Source organism: Castor canadensis, chromosome 19 (genome assembly GCF_047511655.1).
Source record: "Castor canadensis chromosome 19, mCasCan1.hap1v2, whole genome shotgun sequence".
Taxonomy (NCBI): Eukaryota; Metazoa; Chordata; class Mammalia; order Rodentia; family Castoridae; genus Castor; species Castor canadensis.
The window spans coordinates 31,039,483-31,061,839 of record NC_133404.1 but is presented as its reverse complement, the minus strand read 5'-3'; the positions used below and the strand labels follow the sequence as shown (position 1 = coordinate 31,061,839).

Here is a 22,357-nt window from a genome sequence, read left to right as displayed (position 1 = left end):
TGCTCTCAGGATTAACAGGAAGACTTGATCAATACCGATTTTACCGTCATGGGAGTGACTCACCACAAAATTCTACCCAGCTTAAAGCTCAGCTGTGAACAGAAACAAAACAACATAATAGCAGGGTCAGATTTAAAATAGCAAGTATGACTGGTAAACAGTTAATGCTTATAAACAATTAGCAATCACCTCCCCAGCCTTCTGGATTTGCTGGAGAGGAAGAAGTACCGTTTTACTGGCTCTGAAGGGAGTGCCACTGGCAGGTCTGTCTTCTGTTGCAATCCCTTCCAACACACTGAAGCTGGTGTCAGCTTCACGAAATAGACCCTGGAGAAGGATGGAGATGAGCCACTTTGACCAAATTCCACAGGTCAGATAAGAGCTTGCTCACCCAGGTGGGGATAAAGAAGGAATGTATTTACATGGAACTGAGCTTTCAAAAAATGAAAGTTAAACTCCCAGGGAGCATAATTTCCCTCTACGTAGCTCCTGCAGAGTTTAAAATAAGCAACTTATTTGTCCTAAGATGGGGGAATGAAGTCATGTGAAATTTCTCAATAACTGTCTCTCAAACTACATCTGCTTCAAGAAAAACAACAGGGTGCACAGAAAATGAACTACACATTTAAAACATTTGGTTGAGAAGGCAAATGTATGTGCTCAGTGGCATCCTGAAAACACAGTCATCTGTCTGTTGATATTCATGGAGAGGTTGGTTCCACCACCCTTTGCAGACACCAAAATCTCAAGTCCCCTACATAAAAACCTGCAGAATCTTCACAGAACGTACTCACATTCTCCCTTATATTCTTCCACATACCTTAAATCATGTCTAGATGACTGACAATACCTAACAATGTACACAGCTGTTATACTGTACTGTTTAGGGACTAATGACAAGAGTAAAAAAAGAAATCTGTATCTGTTTAGTACACGCACTATTTTCCCAAAAAATATTTTTGACCTATGGCTGGTTGAATCCATGAGTGTCGATTTCACAGATATGAAGGGCTGACTGTACTTTTTAGGTACTGGATTCCACTTAACCTTTTAAATTAATCTATAACCAACTCTTAGACTTTGCCAAGAACTTACATATAAACCAAGTCCTGACCTTGATAATTTTTAACAACAGCATATCACTGTTATTATGGACTGCATGACCGTGTCCCCGAAAAATTCATGTGGGAGCCCCAACCCCAAGATGGTATTAGAAAGAAGAGCCTTAGCGACATGATTAGGTTTAGAAGAGGTCATGAGGGAAGCACCCCAGTGACGGGATCAGTGCCTCACGTGAATAAAAGCCGACCCTAGCTCTCTCTGCCAGATGACAATATGGCAAGAAGACATTTGCCAACTGTGAGACAATAAACAGACTTCCCCAGAAAACTATATCAGTTGGCACCTTCATCTTAGATATTAAGCCTTCACATCTGTGAAAAATAAATGTCTTCTTTAAGCCATCCAGCCTATAACAATTTGTAATGGCAGCCCCAGCTGGCCAAGACATTCATACAGCCCTGTAAGTAGGCATCACCAACCCAGAGAACAGGACTGCCTCCCCTGGTCACCTGAAACCTCCTGCAGGACAGCCATGCAAATAAGCACACAAATAGAGAAAACAGTTCTATGAGGACCAAGGAAAGAGGTCACTCAGGTTTGAGAAATGCCAGTCTAACTTCCACGCACAATTAGCAGCCAGCAGCCAGTTTCCTCCCATAGTCCCAGACCAAAAAGAGCTATGGTCAGATGGGGTGGAGAAAGCTCCTTCACAGACAGACAGGCTCAGCTACCTTGCAGTCTTGCTTGGAATACAGCAGGTCCAGGCCTGAGCCTGGTGCCTTGTTAAACTAGAGTATGACAACCATGTACAAAGGGCTGGCCCCACAGAGTTTGTGCAGCAATGGTGTTGAGGCAACCCTGGCCTTCAATATGCACCATGTGTCCTGTGACCTCAAGCAACACATGCCTGGAAGATCCCTCTGGTTCCTCACCTGTAAAGCAAAGCTTCCGGCCAGTTTCTACTTCCAGACACTCACATTCTTGCCTACAGTGGTCAATTCCTTCTTTCAGGACTTCCTAGGTGATGGGAGAGTCCATTTGCAATTAGAAAAAAAATTGAGCCATCAAATGAAAAACTTCCAGTATAATCAGGGAGGGAGGGAACCAAGTATCTAAACAAATCTCTCTTCTGGAAAAATGAGAAAATGAAAAAGCAATTATATATCACATGGCTGATTAGCAATAAATTTCATCTGTGATGATGACACAAGCGTTTGACTCTGAACCTGAAAAACAGTGTCATCAGTCCTGTTTCACTGTGGGAAGCAGTCCCACCCCCAGTGACTCTCAGCTCAAATATGCATTCCTTCTAGAGGCCTCCCAGCCTCATGTTTCCCTTGTTGAGATGCCACCCTAGAGCAGCACCTGCCCCTCACATGTGGCCTCCATGGGTAGGGACTAGACTTCCTGAATGTTTTGCCCATTAATCCAAACAGTACACACAAGTGAATCATGAGGTAAGGGTTTTCTTTAAAAATTATGCTAAACCAGGCACCAGTGTGTCTCACACCTATAATCCTAGCTACTTGGGAGGCTGAGATTCAGAGAATCATTCAAGGCCAAGCTAGGCAAAAAACTTCTTAAGACCCCCATCTCAACCAATAGCTGGGTACAGTGGAACACACCTGTCATCCCAAGCTATGTGACAGGCTGACATCAGAAGGGTCTTGGTTGCAGACTAGCCCAGGCAAAAAGGTTTGCAAGACTCCATCTCAACAGAAAAAACCTGGGAAGTACACTGGTCATCCCAGCAATGGTGGAAAGCATAAAATATGAGGATCGCACTCCAGGCCAGCCTAAGCAAAAAGTGAGACCCTGCGTCCCAGAATAATCAGAGCAAAAAGGACTAGAGACATGGCTCAAAAGCAGGAAGCCCTGAGTTCAAACCCCAGTATCACCAAAAAAGAAAAAATAAAGTGTGATAAAATCTACACAACTAAAAAAACTGCTTTTAAGTGTGCAGTTCTGGAGTATTAAGTAGATTCACATTGTTGTGTAATAATCTCCACCATCCACCTCCAGGTTTCATTTTCCCCAACTGAAACTGCATCCTTTAAACAACTCCCCATCCCTGATTCCCCTGGCAACCTCCATTCTACTTTCTGTGTGAATTCAACATTAGGTGCCTCCAATAAGTGAAATTATATTTTGTGACAACATTTCACTTAGCAGTATTTGATAGGATGGTCTTCCTTTTTAAGACTGATTAACATTCCATCGTATGTCAAGGTCACATCTTGTTTATCCATTCACGCATCCATGGATACTTCGCCTCCAGCTTTTGGCTGTTACAAATCATTCACTGCCATGAACGTGGATATGTAAGTAGCTGTTTATATCAGTGTGTTTGCTCCTGTGGAGCATATACCCAGAAGTGGAATTGTCAGATCACACAGCAACTCTACACTTTAATTTTTTTAGGAACCCCATACCGTGTTCCTCGGTGTCTGTTCCATTTACATTCCCACCAGCCATACACAGCGTTCCAATTTCTCCATATCCTATTCTACATTTGTTATCGTCTGGTTTTGGAGAAGTCATACTAATGGGTCTGAAGTATTGTCACCTGTGAGTTTGACTTGCATTTCACCAAAAACTAGTGATATCCAACATCTTTTTTGTGTGCTTACTGGCCTCATGGAATAAATTTTAAGCCAAAGGAATTAACTCCTCCTCTTAAGACACATTTAATCATAAAATTAAAAACAAAAGAAGTAAACAGTATCATTGCTATGACTTGTTAAGTTGGTTGAGTAAATAGTCCAAGCTCAAAACAAACTTCACTTGGAAACACCACTATGGATGATGGCCTCTAGCAAGACCACTCACACCCATCTAGCAGGTTGCCTAAGCAGAGCTAAGCCTGAATGCAGGTCCTGGGAAGCAGGGACCCTGTGCAACCCAGGAAGCAGAGTGAGAGGGCAGTTCTGACTCACTGTCCTGAAAGAAGGCTCTCCTGCAAGCATTTACTAATCAGGTGACATGTAGGGGTCAGGCTGACTTCCCAATCCTATTAAAGCCTTCTCCTCCTTTAGCTACCCTAGAGCCCCAGTTTCTGGGAACTCTCATCCCTGCAGACAGCCCTTGACCTGCAAGGACCACAGGGTCTCAATTTTCACCCCTCAATTTAAACTATTCTAATTTGTTGTCTGGACATACAGAGTCCTGCTTTTCAAACCCTATGTCCTAAATTTGGACTGGGAAGCCCTACTCTACTCCCCATGCCCTTGAGACAGCTCTTCCCCAGAAGCTTTGTGACCTCCAATTACTTCCCCATCCTTGAAGAAAGAGGGCAAAGGGACACAAGACTGCACAACTCAGACAATGCATAAATGATTCATTTCCATCATTTGGCCTCTTGGACAGGATACATGCAATTTTGAAGGGGGCACCTGGAATCAAAATAATCCATCTGCGGCAGAAGAAAGCTTCAACCTCTTCTCCAGAGGAAGGAGCAGTATCACAGGGAAGAGAGGAATGGCGGAAGGTAGGTGTGTTCCCACTCCCTGGCAGAGCACCTATGAAACTCTATACAAAACGAAGCTAGCATCTTAACTGTGGCCAGAGAAGTTATTGTCTTGTGGTGCTAGGGATCAAATCTAGGACCTTGCACATGCTAGACGAGTGCTAAAGCACTGAACTACATCCCCAACCCTTAACTGTAGTTAGAATCAGCAAGTGTAGCTAAGAGTTACGTCAGAATCTGTACATATACTTCTCCTAAGGAAGTAAGTAACTTTTCATGTGTATTTCCTCTCATTTTAAGGCCAATATTATCTAACTTCCAGTGAAGTACTTGTAACAATCCACTGAGATGGGTACCACTGTTACCTTCCATTTTCCAGATGAGGAAAACAAAACAGGGAAAGTAACTAAGGGCCCTCGGGCACAGTTCAGCCCTAGCTGTGGGCTCTAATTCTAAGCTCAAAAGGGAATCAAGACCTTTAAGCAAAACTGGGGGAAGATGGCAGACAGGACAAGGCAGAAACGTACTTTCAAACTGGGAAAACAGAAACAGACATTTAAGCTACAGTTGCTGGAACCGCTGAAAAACATTTTAAATTTCAGAATGCACTAAAGTTTCTGATAGCAAAAGTTCACAGATCAAATGACAACACTCTCCCTCCCCCAAAGCCCCTTGTATTGCTGTGTTTTTAAATGTTACTTTCGAGTGAAAATGAACAGCTACAGTTGCAGAGCAGACAGCTAATACTACTAATCCTGGGCTGAGGACCCACACTTGCTTCTCATCAAGAATTACAATGTGCCCAATCCATTGAAAAACATAAATCAGTACAAATTAAAAAGCACCAGTAGCAAAGCCCAGACCAGGATGCAAAGTTGGCATCTCCTTTTAAACAAGTCATTCCTCTCTGCTTGTCCAAGTGCTGGAAATCATCCTGCTAGGTTGGCCAGCACTGCAGGGAAGCAGGGACTGCTTCCTTGTCCCAGCTACTGACAGCCTAAGGCCACTGCAGTGGTCCAGCCCTAAGCCATCCTGGGTCCCACCTCACCTAGCTGAGAAGGAAGCAAAAATCATCTCTGGCGTGGATCCCCTCTGAAACACAGAAAGCCCCAGCCAAATGAATTGCAAGAGTGCAAGCCTAAAAAACATTTATGCTTATCTTTTGAGGAGAGAAGCAAGTTTGACCTTGATCTAACCAGGCACCCCTAAAAAAGATGAAAATTTCCACACTGTTCTGAAGTCTAGCTCGAATTTAAAAAAAAAAAAAAAGTGAATTCAGCAGTTCCCAGAGGGCTTTCCTATGTGAATCACCTCACGGGAGGCTTGCTCCCACAAGTTCTCCCCATCCTTGAGGGCCTGCTCTGTGCTGCTTCCCCACAGGCCTCCAACCAACCCAGCTCCATGTGTCCTACCTCTCCTTTCACCAGGGCTGCCCTTTACACAGCTCCCTGCTCCTGGCCTGAGGTCATAATCTAATCAGCTTCTCCAACAACATAGCCCCACATAGAGGAACTCAGCCTCATCGGTTTCCCCTCCAGCCCCACTCTCAGCAGTCCCACAGCCAGATCAAGCTATCCACTAAGTTCCTGCTTCCCTGGTCTTGGATCTAGAAATGACATGCCCCTCCATGTCCGGGCAATTCCAGAGCCAGATCAAGCTATCCAATGAATTCCTGCTTCCCTGGTCTTGGTCTAGAGATGACATGCCCCTCCCTGACATCATCCTCATTGCCTCCCTCTCCCTTGCCTACACTATCACTGGTTCACACTGGTCTATCTCTGATTCCCCAAATCCTGACCCCATCGAAGGACCAGAGCAGCTTCTCTAAAGAGCCCATCTCTCCAGGCCACCACAGGGTTTCAAGGGTCACCATTATCTACCATTCAGGCAAGTTCCTTCCCCCAATGTACTTAGTTCTGATGCCCACCTTTCACTCCATCTGGACAGGCTGCCACCCATACCCTACAAGGTCCCTCCCCTTCCTGGAGTGCTGTCCTGAGACCTTGAGAGTCAAACATTAGGGGTGCACTAAACTCACAGACAACCTCCCTAAAGTTTCCTAAGCTATTCATCAGCTTGACCACCCTACACCCTAAAGCCCATGCACTTCTCCAAACTCTTAGTCAGCATCCCATAATTTATCACTGAACACATATTGCCTGTTACTGTTCACCAGTAACTGAAATGCTTGAAACCAGAAGTGTTTCAGGTTTCGGAGATTTCTCAGATGTTGGGATATCTGTATAAACTTTAGGGGGTGAGCATTCTTTATCCGAAAATCCAAAATGTTCTTTAAATGTGAAAGCTTTGGAGCACTATCAAGACACTGGCATGATAACAAGTTTCAGATTTGGGAACATTTCAGATTTTGAATCAGAGATGCTCCACCTATATTTGAGTTTTCTAAACTGGACAGCAAGCTCCTTGAGGTGCCAAAAAAAAAAAATCATTTTTTTCAAATGTTCTCCATGGGGCAGAGTCACAGAAGCCATCAAGCCTTAATACAGAAAACTAAGCTTTGTTTTCTCCCCACTGCTGACTTCCTATTCAGATGGGAGCACAGCCACGAGCCAGAGCCAGCAAAGTTAACTTAGACTACTTCTTTTCAGGTACAGAGGCTACCTGAATTGCAGTTCCAAAAGCTGACCTGAGATTCAAACTTCCCAGGTTTAAACCATCATAGTACTTACAGAAAAGAAAATCCAGGAAGATCCATTCTGAGCAGCCACAGTGCCCCAATCCTGGGGAGGGGGGAGGACAGGAAGTCTAGAGCCCCCAGAGATCCCACCAGCGCCACCATGGCAAATTCAGGGAGGAGAAAGATAAAATCATTCAGTAAATAGATGCTGCTGGGCATCTTAGACACACTGTTGCTAATTCCCACTGCATGCCTGTTAAAGCAGTATTGTTCCAAATTACAGATGGGGACTGAGTTCTGCACTTCCCTTTCCAACATACCTCACTGTGCATCTGAGAGAAAGACAGCAAACTCTTCAAGGGGACATGACTTCTTGGGAGGTGGGCCTTTAAAGAAGTGCTGACTCCTCCACTGGAGTTCACATCTGCCCAGTTCAACATTCACAGGGTGATTTTACAGGATGCTTTTTCAAGATGCACTTAAAATTAACATGCTAAAGTCAAACAATTATGTTTACATTTTCTACAAGAAGTGTCTACCTTACAAGTCTCCTCAGGAGTATAGTCTTTAACAATCATTTCTTAGGTGTTTCTGAAGTCTAGGTTTCCTCTTTACACCATCCCAGACAAGTAAACTTTCCACAGGAAGCAGGCTTCACCTCTTCTAATGGCCCCATGGTGAGACTGTCATAAAGGACAAAATGGCAGCACGGCCAAGAGAGGGCACTTAAGTGACAAGAGACCCTTAAGATCTGGCTACTGTACTTCCCAGGACTCAAGGCAAAATTTTAGTGGTCTTGGCAGGAGAAACAAAACAAAACAATAAAAGAAACAGAAGCAAACATCTGTTCACAGAGATTCTGAAGGTTCCCTCCAAACCTTCCTAAGAATCTATCTCTCTTTGTCTCAGGTCTTGGGATCTAACTGCTGGAAGAGCCTGGAAAAGCACCTACACATGAATGCTGTCACTCTTAATGAGAAGCCAAGCAGTCAGTAAATGAAGAGGGAATGGTACCCACACATCCCACGGTTCCAGCACTCTGTACCAGGCCACTGCTACACTGTCCAGCCTGAAGACAAGGTCCTTCAATCAGGCACCCAGCACCACAACTGGGTTAAAACCACGCTACTAACAAGAATTGGCCCTGATGAATTATTCATTAAATCTTACCCATAGGGAACTTATGAATCATGGTCTCCATCCACAGGGATAAAGTGACCTTGACACAAGGCTAGACTTGCAAGTGACCTTTCTAGTTTTAATTTTTTTTCTCACATCCAGGTGCAAAAAATGTCAAACCAAACAATGATTTTAAAGACCTTACTACTTTTAAGTTCCATGCAGTAGTAACTGATGCGATACAATGTTTTAGCAGGCATAGCAACATGACTAGGTAAAAACATACATTGTACATAAACAATGTGTCAAAGTAAATGGGGGATCCCTTTAAAAACTCTTCCATTTCCATTTCTTGAGTTCCTCCTATGTGCCAGACACTTGGCCATGTCCTGGGGATTAAAAGATGACCAACGCACCACTTCCCTCCTAATAGTTGGGAAAAACAGTAGGAAGGAGAAGCCCTAATAGAGGTACAGTGTATCATAAGAGCAAGAAGTTGGAACAACCATTCTTGCATGCAGAATCAAGACTGCCAGAGAGGGTGAAACTGTTGGCTAATTCTTAAAGATGAACAAACTGATAATATAGTTGTTCCTAGCAGAAGGACTTCCACCCAACACAAACAACCCATGAACTCATTAATTCTTCTTACGCATCTGAACAAAACAAAGTTTTATTACAGAACACACATTTATTGAGCAGTTACTATGTTCCAGGCTCGTTATCAATTTGGGTAATCAAACATAACTGTGTCCTCTACATCTGGCCCTAGTCAAAGTCTACCTCAAAGCAGCTAGAGGGGTTGTTCAGAATGTCTGAGAGGAGAGGAAGCTGAAGTCCTCTCTCAGTCGAACAAATCATTTCCAAAAGAAACATAGTAAAAAACAATCATGGGAAAATGGGTCTGAAGCTAGTTATCTACTCCATTGAGTCTCACCAAAGAAGTGAGAAAACAGATTCTGAAATTATCAATAAAGTATAAAAGCAAACAGAATATTGTCTAACACAGTAAGATCAACGTACAGACTAACGTAAGTAATGAAGTTTTTGTTATTAATATTAGGATCTCTGGTTGGTGAACATCTTAACTACATGAAACAGCCCAAGGGGACACACATAAGAATGATAATTAAAGTGTTGCTATATATTTAAATGGAGCAGTGGAAGGTAGACCTTGTTGAATTTTTTTTAAATGAACCAGCAGTGTTTTTTTTTAAAGCTCTAATCTTGAAAGAAATATTATAGAATTTTTCACTTATGAGAGCCCTATAAAAATATATTTAAATACTGTCTAACAATATTTGTCTAAAAGCTCTGCCCAGGACTTGAGGTAAGTAGGCGTGTTTACATTATTTTGGAAGACCCTAATTCTCTCATTGAGTAGCTCACTAACGCAATGAAGCAAGCTTAATTCAAAACTATAGTTAGACGATTTCTACAGAAGCCTGAAGTGGCTACATTTTCTTACAATCAGTTCCCAGGAGCCATGCAGAAAGCAAAATGTAGGGAAGCTCTGGAAAATAACTATTCTGATCTTCCTGATTCTTCCTCTTCCTAATTCTGTCTTGGGAGAGGCTGAATTTCCCATCTTGCCACTAGATGGCACCTATACATTGGTGAGGTGGAAAATACACAGTGAACACTTCTCAAGACTGGCAGAAAATGACAAAAGAAAGGATTAAAGGAAAAAGCAGAACAGATCTCTGTTCACTTTTCACTGTTTACAGAGAAAAGGTAAAAAAATCACACAACTATATTTTACAAGCAAAATTCAATCTTGGAAAGCACCTTAAAAAAACAAAAGTTTTATTACAGAACATGTATTTATTGAACACTTACTATATGCTAGGCTCTATATCAATTAAGGGCAGCCAAAGACAGTGTGTCCAGTATTTCTGGTACTACACAAAGAACATCTCTGTTCAAGAATGGCGCATCCATAAGACAGGAGTAGGTAAAGCCTGAGGTCATGCGCATCACAGGTGCCAAGCTCTGATCTAATCACTTGACATAGGCAATTAATTCATTTACCTTTATGCATAAATATAAGAAATAGATTCTAGTAAAAATTATCATTTCACAGATGAGGAAACAGGCACAGGAATGATTTGCCTGAGATCTTAGCTGCTGGGGAATTGAGATTCAAACCAGCCACTTTGGCTCCTCTGTCTTTATAAAACAAGGGCAAAGAACAAGAGAAAACAACCTAGCACAGCAGTGTTTATGAATTCAGAGGTGCAAGGGGAAAGTCAGAGCCACACAGGTTGGGGAAACTGTGACAACCTTCACAGAGGAGAAGGAGTCTGAGTTTAGACATTAAAGGATGACATCATAGACCTACTAAAATCATAAAAAGTACTTGGGGAGGAAGAACGGACTCAGTATGCTACCTGTAGATAGTAACAGCCTTGTCCCTATTTTACAGATATGCCTAAAACCTAAGAGATAATCAAAAATTAGAAAATCTATGTTTCCCTGCCTCAATTTTTCCAACTTTTGCTTTCCAAACGTATTAATAGAAAATATTTTTATTTTGTGGTTTAGTGACAAAAAGGAGAAATTTCTCCCACAATTTCACGTCTCCGAATTTCTGTTGAGACTCAGAAATGTTAAATGACTTGTTTAGAACCAAAGAATTAATTGGCAGCTACGAAGAATCTAGAACCAGGTGACCTTGGGTACTCTTGAGTAGCGCTTTCTGTTATTCAATATGGGGGTGGGTGGAGGAACAGAATAATGAAGGGAAAAACACTCCAGGCCATGGAAACAGAGGGAGCAGAAACTCTGGGATGAGAATAGCAAGACTTGCCACCAAGCGGAAGCACCAGTGTTAGGCAGACCTGGGAATTCATGATGGATCCCTAACAGTGAGATCCTATGACAGTTCAATATGAGGAGCCTTGAACTTGATCCCTGGACCACAATGTGGCATCACAAAAGGCACATTTTAAGAATTTGGGGCAAGTCCATCACATGAAAGGAATGGCACAGGACTGTGTTCAGAGACCAACTGAACACATCCTTTCTACTCTGAGGATGACATGCAGGTCTGGACTGGACCAGGGTGGAGCCAGAAACAGGGGCAAATCTGAACTATTTCAAGTGACTCAGTAAGACTGAGAGGAAACATTCAATTAACAAGTCTCTCCAGAAAAGACAGGCTACAGAACTAAAAGTTAACTAGCAATTCCATCCTGAGACAACACTGGTTGCTGAAAAGCTTACCAAGGTGCATGTTAGAATGAAAATTTAGAAGATAGCGCCCAACCAAAAAAGACTATTCTAACAAAATAATTTCCTGTGGTTAAACTATTAATTACAGAAACTAGACAACAGAACTCAGGGGAACTGAGTGGCAGATCTTCAATCTATGCCTCCCTCTTCAAGTCCCAAGTCTGTGAGCTTGTACATTAACCTCCTACAATGAGACACAGAGAAATCTTGGAGAGAAGTAATGCAAGATAATACAGAAAAGCATGGGCACAGATGATAAAGATTTTACAATCTAAATACAGTGAATAGCTAATTCACTGTAAACTTAGAATTCTCTCTGTAAACTTATGCAGGCTACTGGATCAAGGGTTGTTACCTGAAATTCCTCCAGATGCTTACTATTAAAAGTTATCAGAGGTCATTAATTCAACTTTGGGGTGAACTCTTGTACATAATGTCACTGCTCCCTATCATCAGATTTCTGTATCTTGGGGTACCATTAATTAAAGTTCACCTAACTCAAATTGATAATGTCTTGTTTACTTAATCAAAAGTATTCCCAATAATCAATTTTACACAGGCACACTACTGGCTATATTTTACAGAAGACAACAAGCTGAAAGTAACATAGCTGAGGAAACCTGAAACTTCTGCTCTGTAAAATATTTATGCCTTATGAATGTCAAAATAGCCAGGCGCCAGTGGCTCATGCCTATAATCCTAGCTACTCAAGAGGCAGAGATCAGTAGGATCGCAGTTCAAAGCCAGTCCAGGAAAATAGTTTGCGAGACCCTATCTCAAAAAACCTTCACAAAAATAGAGCTGGTGGAGTGGCTCAAGGTGAAGGCCCTGAGTTCAAACCCCACTACCCCAAGGAAAAAAAAAAAAGACTGTCAAAATAATTTGTTGTCCCATGTCAAGATTAATTTTAAAAGTAGTGTTTTTAAAACTGAAAAATAATTCCAAAGCCAGTTTAAAGACAGCTACTGCTATGCTAAAAAAAGAAACTGGCTAAACAAAAATATATAACAACAATGTATTTCAAACTGTCAGGATGTGGATGAATGGGTGGAGACACACAATTCTGAGCAAATGGTATTCATATTACATAACTCTTGTCAAACTTCTGGCAAAGAGTGTGAAGAGTGAGATAGAAGTGTAAAATTCAAATTCCTCCCCATCACTAAGAACTTCCTGGGACAGTAATAGGCTGCTTTCTCAAATCTTTAAAGCATAAATAGCTAGGTACGGTGGTATACACCTGTAATCCCAGAACTGGGGAGGCTAAAGAGGAGCTCCCGTCTGAGGCCAGCCTGAACTACATAGTGAGACCTGGTAGACCTCTAAATAAATAAATGCTTTTTAAAAAAAAAAAATGCCCTCCAGACTATCACAATGTGAGCAACTTAAGATAGGCATTGCTCTCTCTTGTAGATTCCAACATGTGTACATTTCCCTTCTGGAGCTAGTCATCCAGCTACTCTAAATAAGAAATCCCAAGCTTCAAGACCATCGGCCAACATGGACGAAGCTGGTCAGTGAGCTCCATGGACACATGTCCCAACAGCTTACAAATTGAGGATAAATATAAAGATACAAATAAATACCAACAACATCTAGTATAGGTTCATCTCTCATCATAAAAGAAACTTTCTGTTGGATCCCAATAAAACCTGAATAGCCATCTATTCACAGATTTCTGCAGTCCCTCGGCAAGAAAAAGAAAGAAAAATTAAAGCCTTGCTGATTGTTTTCTTTCTCTAGTTCTTTAAAATAAACATAGCAGAAATGTCTATGGTTTGATTCATACCTTTCAAAACTAATAGCAAGATATACTATCAGAAAGAATTTCTAAACCTAAAGAAGGAACTCAGTCAATGCATGGGGTGGAGTCCTAAGTCAAGTAAAGAAACAGCAATCTCTCCTGAAGATTCTAAAATTCAGCAACTTCAGTCATGACTGAAATTGGCTTACATGGAAAAAAAGAGGAAAATCTTCAAAGATTGTATCTGGGACTTCAAAACACAAGAACAATTGACTATTATTTGAAAATAGACAATGATTTCATCTTCCAAAGTCCAAAAAGTCTCAAGATCAAAGATATTGTTAATATTTTCAGTCAAAATCAAAGCAATTTAACAAAAGAAACAAACTTTATCATGCCGTTGGAATGTGCATTTGTTGAGATAACAACCTAACTTGTTTTTAAAGATTTTGTTTACTAACCATTTCATATACCAAATATACGACGCCCTTTCCTCAGGACAAATCAGTTCTTTTACAGATCTGTGGGGGTAGAGAGGGGGTGAGGATGAGGGGGTGTATACATATTTCAAAGTTTTAATCTTTGCAAATACTGGGTATCAGTTATGTTCCCCAAATGTCCACATGCTGGGACAGTTACCCGCCCCCCCAGAGTTGAAGCCAAATGACATCTTCACAGGGAACTAAAGTTTTCCGCTTGCTAATGGGATGGCAAACATTTTCTAGGAGATCTCAGAGTGCATCCTTCATTATGTACTATGTTGTCTTAAGTATTCAAAAATTTCCTTCAGAACATCTCAGAGAAATGAAGAAACCATATCCCTCGCATGTGTGCAACTATTATATATTTAGTACAATTGAGAAGAGTTCATCTCTTGGGCTCAGATAACACCTGTCATAAATTGGCTAAGAAAGGCAGTTCAAAGCAAGCTGGCCTGTGGGCACAAATACCTCTTCTATGAACTAGAGTTGAGTTTTAATTGAGTTTTGAAAACAAATCGAAGACAATCACAACCCAGAGAAAAAACATGTCATGTGTGCTTTATGATAAAATTTAAAAAATTAAAAACTTTCAGGATTTAATAGATTCCTCCATCTCATTCTTACCCCCTCATACTTTTAGAGCAGAAAGTTACTTTTAAATTATGAAAGACCCTGAAATTACGGACCTTCCCTAATAATTATCAGAAAGCTATCTAAGCAACATGTAAATGAAACAGCCAGGTCTGTAACTCCTAATTTTTTTTTGGTATGTTGTTTTGAAACTGGATTTCCCTATGAAGCCCAGGCTGGTCTTGAACTCAAGATCCTCCTGCGTGCCAGGACTACAGGTGTGTTCCACCACACCTGGCTTGACACTACACATTTTTTAATCACAACTTTCATAACCAGTGTTATGAAGAAGGCAGTGGGGTGCTTAATATGGGCAGATACCTGTATGTACAGGATTTGTATAGTATATACAATACATATGTATTGGATCTGACATTCCAATACAAGGGAAAGTATTTAATAAGGCAGCACTGGCTACACACAAAGTCAGCAATATTGGGTTACTTCACTTCAGGCCTCACAACTACAGTCATTTTTTTAAAGACTTTTAAAATGGGGCAACTGTCTATTTGAAAATTGTGTATCCCATGCAGAATCTGAAAAAAAAACAAAGGGTCTGAATTTTCAAGATAATAATTTTTTCCAAGTGTATATAAAATGCCGTAAGGACAAAAAGCAAACTCCTCTTTCTTTATAGGCTCTTCCCTAGCACAAAGTCAGTTTTCATGCAGTAAGTCCCCATTAAGTGCTGGCTAGACTCAGTTGCTTCTTATAGCCCCATTCTTACAAAAGAAACCAGATTAAAAAGGAAACAACTGTTCCTTGAGGGCTCCCCTCAGGAGGGAGGGGTGGGAAGAAAACACTGAGGCAACAAGTGAAAATGATACAGTTCATTTTCATTTCTGCTCTGATCTTGGAACAATAAAGGACAGGGAAACATTTTCATTAGTAAACTAAACCAGTGTACGTGACAGTTTTCTACATCTTTTCCTATGGAAAGGCCAAGGTAAATCTGAATAAAAGCACAACAGTTCGAAAACAAAAATGCCTTAGCCGTATTTTGAAATTTTTGCATGGTAAGAAATTTTCATTTTTATTTAAAAGACGCTGCATTTGCCTAAAAAGATAAGTGATCCTCCTCCTCAGATTCTGGAGCTATTTAAGAAGTAAAATAAGCAAAAAAGAATAAAAACAACATTGCAATAAAAAGCACAATTCATGCTTAGCCTTCACCACCACTTGTGGTTAACATGGCATATCAGAAAGATTCCCTGCCATCTTAAAAACAGCACAGTATTTATTTGTTGGAAAACCTACATAATAAAACTGGAAATACCAACAGCCATCCAGACTTAGCACCTAAAACTCCATTTCAAAAGACCAACATCCTTTCAGATTCTGTTGGGGATTTTTTACTGTCAAAAATCGGACTTTCCCTAGCATTTGTGTTTTTTTAATCCAGCCTCTCAATCCTTAACTCAAGTTATGTATAACCAAGATTCTTTTTCTTCTGCTGAATCCCTGCTGCTACAACTTCAATTATCAATTTGCTGTATTACTGTGATTCATGGATCTGAAAAACTCAGAGACACCATCCTGCAGGAAATTTTTACTTAATAATATGAATCTAATTTTATGTCCACGGTGGCACAATGCATTCTTCTCAACCCTGGCATATTTCTTTTAAAAATAAAACAGGTTTATTGAGATATAATTCACATACCATAAAAATCACCAGTTTAAAATGTACAAGTGAATGTTTTTTAGTATATTCAGACTTGAGCAACCATCACCACAAACTAATTTTAGAATATTTTCATCACCCCAAAAAGGAACTGTGTACGCATTAGCAGTCACTCCCCAATCCATCCTCCCCCAGCCCCTGGCAACTGCTAATCTATGTAATTTCAATCTCTATGGATTTGCTTATACTGGACATTTCACATAAATGGAATCATACAAGATGTGATCTTTTGTAACTGACAGCTTTCACTTTTTGTAAGGTTTTTAAGGTCCATCTATTCAATCTTTGCATACTTCTCAGAGGTGGATTTTGATAATGCTTTGATCAAACATATGACCTTTTAAACTTCAAATCCTGACCCCTCCACCACCCCTCCACAAAATACCATTTATTCTACTCCCTCTAGAGAACCTAAACTATAATTTGCTATGTAGGTTCTTTCAAAAGTTCTTATTCTAGGTTCTCCTCCTCGTAGGTAATAAAACACTAACTTCTTTAAACACCCACATTTCACATACCTAAGTTTCTCTGACAGTAGGATGTTACAGTGCCTGGGGCAGAAAGCTGACTAAATCCTTTTTAGGAGATGGTCACAGTAAGTTTAAAGTGCATGTTGATTTTTAAAAAAGAAAACAGCCATCAGATTATCTGGCTGTCACTCACAACTTCCAAACCTCCCTTATTTAGAAGATCTGCTCACATTATCAGGGCACAAAGCAAACATGTCTGTATGACTGCATTTGCTTTACAAAACTTCTACTCTTTCTAAGTTAAAGATAAAAGCACTCACCCCACTGCTGTCACACTCAAAGGAGAATCAGTAATCCCTAAATATGCCAGCACAATACCTGTCTTCATCATGATGAAGTCTTCATGATGAAGACTTGCACCCAAGTCTTCATCACCATACTAGACAACTGCTGAGACTGGGTCATTTACTCCTGACTTAAGTAGTCTAGCACCTTTCAGAGTAAAAACTGAATGTCTCCCACTCAATCCTTAATGCCACAAGACACGGAGGGAAGGGCATGCACCCAAGTCAGGGCTTCAGCACACCGCAATCAGGATTTGGGGTGCCTTCTGACCATCCCCCAGGTTTTAAGGAACTACCCATTTCAAAGGAAGAGCTTGGGCATCACGAGATTAAAAACATACATTCAAAAGTCCCTTTCCCTCCAGTCTGTGTTAAGAAAGTGCCACCTTTTGCAAAGAATATTCTTAACAAGAAGACAGCCAATTTTTAAATTCGGAGTCCTGCCTAGGAAAAAAGCAAGGCCATCACTGCCACTTTGATTTCAGAATTTCTACCTCTAAATAACAAAAGTAGAGAAGCTACATAGTTCAATAGTACACCATTATAAAATGGATTAGCTCTCAGATGTCTTTTGAACTATATTTAGTTTTTAAAGAATAGAAACATTCCTGTGTCCCCCAAACACCATCTAAACGCTGAGTAGAAGTGAGCCGGAAGCCCTACGCCCAATCCAGTGTGCTGAAAGTTTGGAAAACAAAGAGCAGGAGAGCCCAGATTTGTGAAGGTCTGGCCTCGGTCTGTGCCTCACTCTACGCAGTAAAAACACTCTAATTCCATAATTACCTGCTCTTACTCCATCCTGGACTTGTTTCTTAAAAGACGTTTAAGCAGAATTTGTTTACAAAAACAGCCTTTCTGAACTGCCCCTGTGATGGGACCCGCCTCGTTTCTCCCCCTCGTTCCTTCAAGGCTCAGTCGTGATGTTTGAGTTAATAGGCACCACCTGCATACCCTCGACAAACATTACTCACCAACACGCCCTCACTCACCCAGCCCCAGTTCTGAGGCTGCGCTTAAACTTTTAATCGTCTTCAAATTACCCTATCATCTCAAAAGTACCAGTGTGCCACACTTGACTTTTTTTTTAAATTTTTTTAAGAACAAAACCTCCTCCTCCTCCTCCTGCCTACACACACCGTGGGGAGTTCTCACTCCCTCCGTCCCCACGCTTCTCTACCTACCCCTATCCGACAACACCCAAACAAAAGCTATCAGATTGCAAGCGATAGCGAATGTGGAGCGGTATTGCTTATTAACTATGTACAAAGGAAGTGCGGGGGGGAAGGGGGGCTGGCAGTGCAACACAACTCTGGTCACAACAAAACCAAGGCCGGGGCTCAGCACTGCAAAACACAACACCTTCCCTCCGCTGCCACAGATCCTGGCGCTGCTCAAACGACAGCGCACACCTCTCGCCAGGACCAGGCGTCTAGGTGTCCCCGCGCGGTCGTGTGGCTGGCTGCAGCTACACCCCGCGTTGCGAGCACGTGTGTGCAAATGCACATCTGCTCCTTCCAAAGACCCTACTGAAGCACACTCGGATGTTGCCCTACCATCCCCAGATGCTCCGGGAAAAGAGGTGCCCAAGGCCCTGTAGACACTGGGAGACGGTCCCAGAGTCCTCTGAACTGGGGGCGCAGTCGCGCTCCCCGGAAGAGCATGGCTGATGCAGGTCCCCGACCTCACACGTCCCTAGGGTCGGCCAGAGAGCGCTTCCCCCAGCCCGGGGCAGCCCCGGGACAAGGAAGGGTAGGGGGAGAGGTAACCTGCCACGGAACGCGCGAAAGTGATGGGAAAGACCAGAAGCCTGCGGGGCAGCACAAGTTGGGCGAGGAGGCCGCGCTCTGATGTTTGGAAACGTGTCCTGAGGCTGCGGGGCCTCTTCATGGGGCACCTCCCCCCTACCCAAGGGCAACTTGCACCCGGCGGCCCCCGCTCTGTCCCAGCAGCAACTGGCCCCCTGTCTGTCCTAGCAGCGACCCGCGGCGCGGCCAGGGGGGGCTGTCACCACTGTCTACGCGCTGCGCGGGGTCGGCGCTGTGCGCGGGGCGGCCCGCGCGCCGGGAAGGGATGAGGTGAAGATGGTGGGGCCCGAGGGACTGCGGGGCCCGCCCTGGCGCCAACTTCCCTACCGAGTCCCCGCCAAGGAAGGGAGCGCTGCCCACCCACCAGGCCGCGGGACAGGGCTCTCGGGACAGCGAAAGAGAAAGCCCCGAGGCCCTTCCCGCGCTGGGATGCGCGGAGTCAAGGGCCCGCGGGACTCCAAACCAACGAACCCGGGCCCGGGTCCGCCAGGGCCTTTCCGGCCGAACCCCTCGTTGCCCCGCCCGCCCTCCCAGCCGCTCCCGAGCCCCGGGGGCCAGACAGCTGCGACGATGGCAACTCGGGTTTCGCAAACAGGGCGCAGCCCCTCGGAGGAAAAAGTTCCCGCAGTGGCCGCGGGCGGCGGGCACATACTCACTTTCTCCACTCGTCGGCCAGAGCGAGAGAGCAGCAGAGAGAAATAGGAGCCCCCACAGCGAGGTCGGGGACTCTCCTCCGGAACCAGACTTCATTCCTTTTATTTGGGACAAAATTCCCCTTTCTCAAAAAAAAATTTTTTAAAAAAGGAAAAAGAAAAAGAAAAAAAAAAGTCTCCAACTCAAGTCTTCGCTCTCCCCACTCCGAAAACAAGAGCGAAGGAAACAATGCTCCGAAGGCGGCGCTGGCCGGGGCCCCTCGGGCAGCGCGGACGGACGGGGCGGGCGGCGGCTCCTCAGCGCCGGCAGCAGCGGCCCACGACTCCGCGGAGTCGGGAACCCGAGGCGCGCCGGGGCGGGCTGTCGGCGTCGTCGGCCTCCATTTTCAAACCCGGAGAGGCAGGAGAGGGGGGGAAACTGCAAAGAAAGGGGGCAAAGCCCAAATCCGTCTCGGCGACGACCAGCAAACCTGACCCCCCAGACAGAGAGGGGAGGCGGCCGGCCGCCCGAGCCTCCGCGGCGGGAGAGCGCAACGCAGTTCTCAAGATTGCCCCGAAGTGTAGGTCGCGGGCGAGGCCGGCGAGGGGCAGAAATGCGGAGTAAAAATGAATGAGCGGCTCCCCCTCCTCCTTCTCCTCCTCCGGGCTCTGCTGGCCGCCGCCTCCTCCCTCAGCGCCGCCGCCGCCGCCGCCGCGAGCTCCTTCCCAAATCCAGGACGCACACAAAGCGGCGGGCCGGCCGCGCCGCACTCAGCACTCCCGCCGCGCCGCGCCGCCCGGGCTCCCCGCCGCCGCCGCCCGCCCCGCGCCGGCCCCCGCCCGCCGCCCGCCGCCGCCGCCGACTCCGTGCGCGGGGGCTCCGGCCCGCTGAAGGTCAAAGCCGAGGCGCGCGGCGCGCCGTGGAGCTCCCCTCGCGCGGGAGGGGCGTGGAGGGTGCGGGGAGGGGGTCCGAGGAGCGGGGCCGAGGGTCTGCGAGCGCCGGCCGCGGGCGCGCCGGAGACAGGCTCGCTGGCGGCGTCCCTCTTGCTAGCTCGCCTGCCTCTCTCGAGTTCGCCTGGTGCGCTCGCTCCTCTCGGGTTTTTTTTTTCTTTTTTTTTTTCTTTTTTTTTTTTTTTTTTTTTTTTTTCCGCTCAGCGGAGTTAATGCTGGTAAACAAGAGCCTCAGCCTCGCCGCGCCGCTGCCGCCGCCGCCGCCGCCGCCGCCACACACTGGGGGCTTGCGCGCGCGCGCGCTCCCAGGGCCGCGCACACGTGCCCGCGCGCACACTTGAGCAGCCACAGCCGCAGCCGAGGCGCGCCGAGGGCCCGGCCCTGGCTGGCGCACACCAAGAACCGGAGCCCGGGATTCTAGAGACGTGCGGAGCGGAGCCCTGGCGTGGGGCGCGAGGCTGGGAGGCACCGCCCCCCACGCCCCCGCCCGCGCCGGCACACGCGCGCACACGGACACGCGCGCGCGCCCACAAGCTCCCGCCCCCACCCGCACTGCGCCGGCCACCCCGCACGCGCCCTCCCCGCACTCTCCCTCCCTCCCGCAGGACTCCAAAAACAATGCCCCAGGCACTGGTCCCAACACCGCGGCGGGGAAGGCGGGGACGAGGGAGGAGGGGAGTGGGCGGGGTGGGAGGGGAGTGCGGGGCCCGTAGAGGTTCATTGAAAACAACAACAGCGCGGCTGGGAAGCGCGGTTCCCGGGTTCTTGAAAAGCTTCATTGTTTCTTTGCAGCTGTTGCAAAATAAATAAGTACGTGCATGCGGCATTTTTTCGCAGCGTGGTAGAGAGCCTGAACGTGGCGGGAGGGGCGCACCTGGGAGAAAGGGGACCCCCGAGCTACTACGCCAGGCACTTTTCGCGCGAGGCTGGGGCGCCTGTGGCGGTGCGAACTGGGTGCCCAGAGTTCCAGAGGATCGCGGGGGCTGAGGGGGGGAAGGGCGCAGCCCGCGTGGCTCGGCTCTTGGGGCCTTAAAGAAGAGATCCCGCCGCGGGCCCCAAGCCTCCGAACGGGGGGGGGGGTGGGGGGGGCCAGACAGGCGGCCCCGCGTGCCCAGGGCGCGTCCCCGCGGCGGCCGCCAGAGGGCGCGGCAGGCGCCGGGGAGGACTGGCCCGCCGAGTGTCGCCTCCCTCCCTCCCCCCCCTCCGGGGGAGGAAATGTGGGGGCCCGGGCTGGGGGCCGCCTCGGCTGGGTCGTGCTGGCCGTGCCTCTTCGACCCGCCGGCGCGCCCTGAGAGCTCCCCGCCGCTTCGCGCTGTTCCGGGCTCCACCACGTGGGCGGCTGCGGGGAGCGGTCGCGGCGCGTGCACTGTGCGGGGCTGCTGCGCCCCAGAGCTGGGGGGCGTGTCTGAGGGGCCCGGGAGGAAGGGATGGCGGACGGGGACCCTACCCGGGACGCATCTCCTGGCTCAGGTCCCAACCCTAAGAACATGCCGCACACACCCGGGATCAGTGGCCACTGCGGAAACCCACCCGCACCTGACTCGGGTCCGTCCCCCGGACGGGTCCCTCTTGCTTCGTTTGATGCGTAAGTGACAAGAAACTAGAATCAATCCCAAGTCTCCTCGATGGTTTTCTCCTACGTGCCAGAGGAGAGGGTTCCCCAAGGCGTGACTTCCCTAGGGCTGCCACCTAACGAATAAAAAATGCTGCCGAGGCCAGGTACTCGAAGGGGGAAACAGCCCAGCAATGGCTGCAGAGAGGAGTTTGAAATGCGTGCTTTTAAAAATAGTGAATGGACCACGTGTCGCCCTTAATATGGTCGGGTTTCATGACTCAGGCTAATTGATGTCAATAATAAATTAAAAAGATGGCTAATAAGAGAGCCGTGAGTGCCTAGGTCTAGTAGAAGTGTTTTTCTCGTAAACAATCGGGCTGTCTGGAGAGCCGACTTGTTCGAGAGGAAAGAAAGGTTTCTTTTCTTACTCTCGATTTGTTAAAAAAAAAAAAATCTGGATTGCATTACACATCTCATCTTTCATAAATGATGTTTTTAAACTAAGAGCTAAAAACAAATCAAAAGCTATCACAAAGGAAAC

The 22,357-nt window shown here is 45.7% G+C and overlaps 1 protein-coding gene across 1 annotated transcript in view; it reads right to left on the bottom strand.

The window, feature by feature from the left end:
* Igf1r (insulin like growth factor 1 receptor) overlaps positions 1–20,093 on the bottom strand; it is a 290,438-nt gene extending 270,345 nt beyond the window's left edge. Inside the window, exon 1 of the mRNA XM_074062055.1 lies at positions 19,335–20,093. Coding sequence (XP_073918156.1) covers positions 19,335–19,428 — 94 coding nt within the window. The 5' untranslated portion in view covers positions 19,429–20,093. The remainder of the gene's footprint in view (positions 1–19,334) is intronic.
* Positions 20,094–22,357: the final 2,264 nt, after the last annotated feature.